This window comes from Macrobrachium nipponense, chromosome 43 (assembly GCF_015104395.2).
Source record: "Macrobrachium nipponense isolate FS-2020 chromosome 43, ASM1510439v2, whole genome shotgun sequence".
NCBI classification, from domain to species: Eukaryota; Metazoa; Arthropoda; class Malacostraca; order Decapoda; family Palaemonidae; genus Macrobrachium; species Macrobrachium nipponense.
In genome coordinates this window covers 7278545-7287924 of record NC_061104.1, presented here as the reverse complement: position 1 = coordinate 7287924, position 9380 = coordinate 7278545, and the positions used below count along the sequence as shown (strand labels likewise).

General features: G+C 36.4%; 1 protein-coding gene across 1 annotated transcript in view; it reads left to right on the top strand.

Annotated features, from left to right (window-relative positions):
- The window catches only part of LOC135214027 (uncharacterized), a 322809-nt gene that overhangs the window by 98962 nt on the left and 214467 nt on the right, over positions 1–9380 (top strand). Inside the window, 5 exon segments of the mRNA XM_064248143.1 lie at positions 597–762; positions 1192–2535; positions 4111–4248; positions 8323–8422; positions 8425–8784. Of these exon segments, the coding sequence (XP_064104213.1) occupies positions 597–762; positions 1192–2535; positions 4111–4248; positions 8323–8422; positions 8425–8784 (2108 nt within the window).

The following is a 9380-nucleotide window of genomic DNA, read 5'->3' as shown; positions in this document are numbered from 1 at the left end:
ATATATATATATATATAAATGAAGGTGCAGGCAAAAGCATGTTTTAAAATCTTTTCTAGAGTATCCGGTTGATTTAGGATGAATCAGTACCTTGATTTTTTTTTATTGAATAAAAGGCTATAGCGAATATTTTGTTACCAGTACTGAAAGAAGGGGATTCATAAATTTCTTGGTAATAGTAGATCTGATGTAAAAACAGAGTAAGAAAAAGTAATGAACAGTAAGATTCTAGTGTGCTGTTCGTCATTACTTGAGAATGGGCGCTCGGAAACAACATTTTACTTTTCATTTTACTTGTCCCAGCAAGATATTTAGATATATTTTCCCATCAGAGCTTCCTTTGGATGCGATATAATTTTTCTACTTATACATTTAAGATTAGAGCTGGTGTCATATACCGAGTATATGCAATAAGTTCCTTAGTAAGGCTTCAGACCTTTTAATTTTTTTCTTTTATTTTTTATTTTAGATTTTTTGTCCATTTTACTTTTAGAATGGAATATCTCAGATCCTTGCCTGATAGTTCTTTGTGACGTGATGATGGTTTATGTCTACAAAATAAAATTGGTTATAAAGCCTTTTCACTGAATTTCCAGCTTGGAGGAGAAATGGAGCAGCGGAAGTAGTGCTCACCGTAGTGAAAGGCCCTCTGTTTCTTCGTTAGCTTCCACAGCTTCACCTTCTGCAGATGAGAGCGACTCTGGATTTCATGGTTATAGATCTAGAAGATATCGATCTCCAGATGGCAGATCCTTAGATGAGGTAAATTAATGATGGAGACCTAATTATTTGTTTGATTTTGACGCTTGATGTGGTAATGGTGAAATACATATTTGAAGATTACATTAATTTTGGACAACATTAAGGTTATCATTGTAAAATAACAATTGAGAGCTCATCAAAAACCTTATTTGTAGTGATATGGGCCTTAAGGATATCATTTTTTTAAGAGATATGGAAATTTACTCTAATTCTTGACTAATCTATGTTGAACCAGATCAAGAAAGTAATTTGGAATGCTCATTATATATTTCTGCATGTTCTCAAACCTGAGAAAATTATTTCATTGGATGATTTACACTTTTAATATTCTTTGAGAACCCTATTTAAATGAAAACATTTAAAAAGCTAGTTTTCACCAGTGTTCATGTTTTCTTTGCTCTTGATCTCATAGAACTTTTCTTTCTCTAGGCAAGTGAATCATCACGTTTGCAAGGCGATCGTTTGAATGTATCCTGCGACTCGTCAGTTAATTTACGACCCGGTGATCGTCAACCACTCTACGCTAATGCCCCACCAAAACCTAAAAGATTAAATTCTTCACGAGATTACAGCACATCTCCTGAACATTCCCCAGAACGAAGTAAGCGAGATCCACGAACATATACAGACCATGGTGGTGGCGGCAGTGAAGTTGCAGATGGCAGGAATTTAAATTATCACCCTCCAGCAGCTGAAAGAAGGACACCCGATGCATATGGAGTGACTGCTGGTGGTGGCCGTGGAGATTATGAAGATGTATATGGTGACAGTAACGGGTCAAACCCCATGGCTCAAAGCCAGTTGCGAAGGCCTGATCAACGAGATTCTTTTGCTTCTTCGAGAAGTGGAGGAACAAGACTGTCAGAAGAGCTCCAGCTTTCAGAGCCACTAAGACAAGATTTCAGAGGACAGGACGATACACTACCACGCATGTCACACTCAAACTCTCATCATCATCATCGCCAGGGACCACCTAGACCACATAGTGCCGATTTTCTGGAATACGACAGAAAGCACGGCAACGAAATGTGGTCTTACAGGCGTGGCAGTGGTGGGGATCTTCCCAGGCCAAATGAAATGAGACCAAAGTCTTCTGTTGGGCATGGGGACTTGGATCACTGGTCTGAGGAAAACTATGCTCAGAAGATGCGCCAGTCATCACTCTATCATACTCACATGCACAGCAGGTCATCCAGATGTTCTCCAGCAGGGAGAGGTGAAAGTCCTTCAAGTGATCACCATATTTTGCATAATTCTCATAGTGTTGCTCAAAGAATACCACCTGCTGGAGCTGCAACACCTGACTTGTACACCCCTCACAAGCCATCTAGTACTTTGTCTCCTTCAAGCACTACCAATAGTTTAAGACGTGGTGCAGTTTTAGATGCAAGACACCACCAAAGACCACCTGATCCCTGTCAAGACTTCAGAGTAGATTCTGCTAAGTTTGAACCTAGGCAGGATTCAAGGTATCCACCTAGACAAGACATGAGGCCAGATTATAAACCAGATTCCACACAGGATCCATACAAATCTCGTAATCATGACGACTCATTTTCCAGATATGAGCCTTCTCCTAACTCAACATTAAATAATGTTCCAACACCCCCTGGTAGCAGCTGTCACAACAGTATATCTCCAAATGAAAGTCTTAATAACAGTTTTTTGAGATCTGCTTCAGCAAGGCTACCCCGTCAAAGACTGCAAGATGATGTCATGAATATGTCTTTACCAGATGACGGTTCAGATGGTGACAGCAAAAAGATGCAACAGGTTTGTTTTAAAATATATAATTTTATCAATAACTCTTTCTCTTAAAGTTTTCAGTGATTTTTTTAGGATGCCATGTTTTGGTGTATTCCCTGTGGCAGTTTGGTTAAGGCAAAGCCCACCCAGAAAGATATTAGCTACCATAGTCTGAAGTTGGATCCCTCTTAGTTTTTGCCCGTTTCTAACACTAAATAATTTGGCATGTCTTTTGCTCATTCCTTGATTTCAGATCATATCTGATAAATGAATGCAAAACCCTTTTCCTTCATTCTAGATCTTCAAAATCATACGGACTGTACACTTGGTTCTCTGTATACCTGATATTTCAGGCTATATGCAATTTCCATTGATGGTGAAAGGTTGTATACTACACTCAGTTGTGATAATGGTTACACATTTAGCTCTGTGGTCCACAGAAAATCTGCCTCATTTTCTGTCCAGTGATCCTAACATTTTAAGGTTTGAGCTACCTGTCAGTAGTAATGGGCTTGAAACCCCTCACTCCTTGGTTAACCTACCCTCCCCTTTTTCTTTCATCTAACTCTCTATCATTATGGGACTGTTTTGGAATCTTTCCTCTAATGAACACCTTTCTTTTCAGCATGCAACCTTCTAGAAAAATCTGGTTGTCCTATGATTCATTCCTTGAACCTTTTGGGATCTCACTGTAACATTTGTTCGTTTTCATTGCAGTGGTAGATTCTTTGTTCCTGGTAAAATTAAGGTAATAATATCAGACTTGTGGCCCTGAATAACCAGCCCCCCTCAACCCCTACCACAATGCCCTATATAGTTTCAAAACTTCTAACCACTACTGTTACTTCTTTTTCTGTTACCTCCTAACTTCTTACTATTATGTAGTTGTGCAATTTCTTACCCATATGAATGTTTTTCTACTATGGAAGATTCAATATACACCACACTGAATAGCTGTGTCCCATACTCACTGATGGAGGAAGAAATAAAGGCATCACTTTCACTGTTACAAAAAGGATTAAACAAACAATGTTGACATTCAGCACCTATTTGCTGATATTTGCTTTGTCACTGAATTATTCCTAATAAAAATTCAATTTTCCCTTTAGAACCTCTTATCTTTATTTTATTCTGTTGCTTCTAACTTTTCTTTCCAGCTTCATTTTTCTTCCCAGTGGTTGATGAAGAAGCCCTTTTCTTTTCAGAGACTGAGTTGTCACCTTGGAACCCAAAAGCCTTGATCTTGAAACACCTGGTAATGGTTAGATCTTAACTTTACTTAGATGTGTCACCTTTTTATGTTAAAACTGTCTCGCCTATCAAACCTTGGTAAGATTGGTTTGGTTGGTCATGATTTTCATGCCTGCTAGAAATGACTGAACTTTGAGGCAAATAAATTCTCTCTCTCTCTCTCTCTCTCTCTCTCTCTCTCTCTCTCTCTCTCTCTCTCTCTCTCTCTCTCTCTCTCTCTGAGTAGCAGCTTCATTTATTGTCTAATACATACTGTACTGTGCTTTGTTGCTTTGTTGAAAATTTCCAACAGAATTCTTATTGATTAATTTTTTAAACTCATTTTCTTTGAATATATTTTGCTTTTTCCAGAGAGAAGAATCCATGAAAAGATTACTTGAATGGAAGCAAAGAATGTTGCAATCTCCTCTTACCCGTAAAAGTTCTCCTCGTCCTGATGTCTCTACTACTCCTCAGTTGTGTGCAAATAGTGAGGCTTACAAACAACAAGTGAGTTTTGTTGTCAAAAAGAAGATTGTTTCTTTGTGAAAATATATTGGGAATTTTTACTTTTATGAGGTGGTTTCATAACATGAAAGGGAATAGTATGGTTTCAGTTGTAATGTGTGAAAATATTACATTGAAAATTAGGTTTGCATTCAAATTCTACTCATTGCTTTCCCAGATAGCCTGTCTGAGAGTCATGATTAACCTGTTTGTTTACTGTTTCCTCCAAACTTTTCTTTCCCCATATTCTAGTGTTCACATATACTATTAAGAAGTACTATAGCAAAAGACAGATAATTCTTTATGCTGTTCTTCATTATCACTTTTTTAAGTATAGTCCAGAATTACAATATATTAATGCTGGCAATCTTGCCAGTGTAGAAAAAGTCTGAAATGATCATTCAAGGGTATTGATTCGTTTATTATTAGGGTGATCAGAAAAGATTTTTGCTTTCTTTGCTTGTGCTCCTAAAACAGTGAAGGTACATTCATATGTGTGGTAACTGCTCAGTGAAAAAGGGGAAAGTACTAAATACTTGGATTGAAGATGGCAGGAAACACACTTGATATACAGTAGTGCATTATATCAAGCATTGAAACTTCACACAAATTTCAGAAAAAAAATACCATGAAACCTGTATTACCAGGCCATATACTGCAACCAAATGGTGGCCTGCAATATGGAACTGGGACAGACTAAAGAAAGAAATATAGGCTGCTGTCAGTTTCAGGCAGATTACAAGAAGTTGAATCACAAAAATACAAAGCAGGCTAAATGATTTTAAGCATGGCAGGAGAGTAATACTAGGACCACAGTACAGGGTACATTGCAGGTCATGTGATCAGGCCAAGCATTGATTATTGAGCAAAGAACTTCCAGGCCCTTAAAAACAAAGTGAAGAACCATCTACCCATTTTATGTCAACAGAGAAAGAGAATAATAGTCACAACTCTTCTTTTGTTTTGAACTGTCCACTCAATGTCTTTGTTTTGAACTGTCCACGCAATGTCTTATCTCTGTAGCAAAGAAAAAGTTGGGCTTTAAAGTACTTTACTTATAACAAAAAGTGTTCCTGTGCATCCTGAAGTTATTAAGTACGTATGAAGATTATGATGTTGAGGTTATATTTGTATCTCCCAACACAACTCATTAACCCTCAATGGATTGGCATCGTCATATGAGTATCTATAACAGGCTTTCAGTGATGGACATGCTAACTCATATTAGTATTAATATTACTTGCCATACAGTTGGGATGAATTTAGCGGAAAAGATGTTCACATCACTTCAGTGGTCCATAAATGACTATGGCAACCGTAATAGCTCAGCACAGGACAGAGGGAAATCTGCATGCCTTGAGACTTGATGGGGGAATGTATTGCCCCTATCTGTCCCATGATTCCTTTTTATTTATTTGCTCATATATATACCCAGGGATTGCTGTTGGTTTTAGTTATTATCTTTTATGATAGAATGTCAGTTACAATTGGAATTTTGCAAAGAAAAGTGCAAAGAAATATTATAAAAAACATGTATAACTGGGTCAAATTTACAAATGTCTTGGAAATGAGGCCCCGCATAGGGTTGTAAATATTTATTTCCAATTTCCCATGGAAGATACAGAAAAATTTTTAGAATTTTTTTCTTAAACCATGTGCATTTTATTTGTATATCTTCCTCTTTCCGTTGATGCATGTTTTTTCTTAAATTGGCCAACCTTAAAGTTTGCCTGGTTTGGGGGTGTGCTCAATATGTATTTAGTCTGTTCCATAAGGGTTAATCATCTTCCCTTCCTTATGTAAGTCTACGATGTTAACAGCTGTATCCAAAATTCTCCAGCTTGTTTCCTCACTACAGGATTACCACTTTCAACATTATTCCTTTTTTCCAAGCCTCTACACTTCTTTCAGCAAGTGGTTAAAGTTTTATTCCACACCTTAACAAGTACTTCTTGATTAAGTGTCTTCCTGGGTCTTGGACTTCATAGTGTTGCTAAATGCGAGAGCATTCATCACATTCATATTATTCAAGTTATTCAGGCATAGTATATATGACTGAAGATGTTATGATGAGACTGTTTTTAACATAACCATATATTGATTTCTTCCTCCCAGTCCCATTGATCCTGCAACCCCATTGATCTTCATATTACATGAAAAGAGGAAAATTACTTGTTGGTATCTGAGGGTCATGGACCACATGCATTGTGAGATTAATTAGACAAAAACCTGTAGAGTGTAGAGGCATTCAAGACCACAAATCTGGGCATATATAAAAATTCATCTGTTTTTTCATTTTAAGAATTAATGGTCAATGTGATACGGTATTCCTGATAGCCATTGTGGTGGTGAGGCAAGTTTTCAATTCTATGTTCATTTAATGTGAAGATAGGTTGCAGATCAAGTCATTATTGAATGACTTTACGGAGAGTTTTAAAAGCATTCATAATTTTTTTTTATCTTGTTAAAGAAGCATTCAAGAAGGGAATAATATTTCTGACCTCAGTGACTATACGTATACCTATTTGCATTCATTAGTTATCGTTATCCCTCTTTCTGGTAGGATGAAAGACTGGTGAGTTCTATTTCGTGCTAGTCATGATCAGAGAAATATGACTTATTGATTAGCCACACTGTTAGCATGTAAGGCACTTGTTGTACTGACAACCAAATCAGCCTTACATTCTGGCATTCTTAGACAGTACCTCATTTTTAAATTTTTTTTTTTTACAAGGACAGATTTCATTGTTTGACATAAAGGCTTTTAACATGACTGATGTCTTAGTTAATAGATAATTTGTCACTTTCTGGTTTAGGATTTACAAGTCTGAGCTACGTGTCATCCATTATTTGTAACTTTGGCTATGTCTGGCTCCCAACATGCTGCATATTGAGCTGCTCAGTCTTGCATGTTTTTAAAACAAATGAACCCATTGTGCTTGACCTTCCCTTTGTAACACAAAGGCTTGCAACACTCTTGTTGTCTATGCCACACAACCCTATTCAGAAAAGTATTGTTTAATTGCTTGGAACACAAAAATTTAATTCTTTAAATCCAGACCACCATAGTGCTTACTCCGAATATACTTTTGAATACATACTTCAGGTAAAATATGAACATTTTGTATTTTACTAGGAGATCTTCCTCTAAGACTCCAGAAACAGAAATGGGCCTAATTACTGCAGCTATGACTGCTTCAATTAGGTGATTGGTTTGCATATTAGAATGAATCAATTTACTAGGTCTATTGTGTCCCATGAACGTACAATATTGTACATTTTTCAGTGGCTGCTGGTTTGTTAGTTATATGTATATGTAATGTGAGTTGAATTGACAAAATATGGGATAAGAATTTGCAATGAACAACTTATATGTACCCAAGATGCAAAATTGTTTAAATAGAATTATTATAAAATCAGTAAAAAAGACTGTTTTAACATTAATGATGTTTTTATGTTGAAGTTTAAGTAGTTGCCACACCTTTGGTAAGGAATAAAAGATTATTTTTGACAATCAGAAATGTCAGCAGATTTTAAATAATTTTTAATATATAGTATATACTGCACACTTGGCATACCAACAATATTAGTAGATATTTTTAACAAATATTCTTTGGGAAAAGTTGAGAAATTTGTTATCCTAGGTAACCTTAGCTTATCTCTTTGACTTGTTTTATCTTTCTCCTGTAATAAAAATTCAGCAGTAAATTACCTTTATAGCATTTTGCTGTAAATTGACACCAAAATGAGTGTCCCAGCTCCCCGCCCCAACACTAAATACAGATCAGTTGAAAAGATTTTGCTAGTAACAGGCATGGTCAGTGAGATATTGTAGACTTCAAGTCATGGTTTATATTGTTTAATACCATATCTATATGACAATGTTATGACATCTTTCGTCTAGAAATGTTCAGCCAAAGTAAAAGCTGATGCATTGTCTATACAACTTGCACAATGATTATAGCCATCAGAAATTAGGTTTTACTTCATATTAGGTGTACGATGTCTAGAGGCGATAATGAAAATAATGATAGAAGATTGATGTAAAATTTAATATATTTGTCTTTTGAATTGCAGGTTTTGAATGAACTTGTGACTCAGGAAGCAAGAACAAAAAGTGTGCATGGTCATGCTCACACACAGAGTCTTCTCAGTGGGTCAGAATCTGTTCAGAAAGGATCCCAGGGTGCTGTGGTGGACTTCCCCATCAGTATTCTCCTACCCCTATGTCAGCCAGAGGGGGTGGTGGCCAAGGAGGATGGATGCCCGGAGATCATTCCAACTACCGTGCATCTGCTAATGCGGGATCTACATTACAAAGCCATCCCAATCAAAATCCTGATTACCCTTCATCTCGAATACCTAATGAGAGGCCTGCTCCTCAAGGGGGCTCCTCACAGCCAGGCTCAGACAGTGGAGGTAGCAGTAAAAGACGTGAAGGAAGAAGAGAAGCCTCCCGGACTAGACATGTCAGTGGAGGTGACTCAAGACGATCTACATCTGCTTCGAGATACAACAGTTACTCTTCTGATGAAGAGGGTGAGTAGCAGTTACCTAATTTTCTGTTTTGTGAAGCACTTTAAAGATTACTTTGCTGTTTAGATAAAATTCATGTTACAAGTAATGTATGATGTAAAGAAGAATGAATTACTTGTCCATTATATGCTCTTGATTTTTAATTGTGTTTTATGTTTTATTCTGAACTTGTACCTCAGATCCTGAAAAGTATGTTTTTTAGTTGCAAATACATTATCAAAAATTCTTGATAATGGTAGTGATATATTTAATTGAAATTGCCTGCACATATTTCATGCCCAGTGATGTTAATTGAAATTGTTATTTATTGGTCAGTCTAAAGATTGAAGGATTTTTGTTTATATGGCTCTTCTATAACATTTAATGACAAAGGATTTGTGGTATAAGTATTGTCTTAAAGTGTACTTGTGCTATGTTTTATCTGTTGCTTAACTAACACTGTGTAATGTAGAACTTTATTTCTCTTACATTTGCAATTGATGGTTGCTTTGGGCATTTGGTGGTATTTGGTACATCTGTGCCGTAGATTTCTCACAATTTTGTAAAGGACTACTGTATATGTAAGTCTGTATGCTAATCAGTTGCATATTCAACCTTAT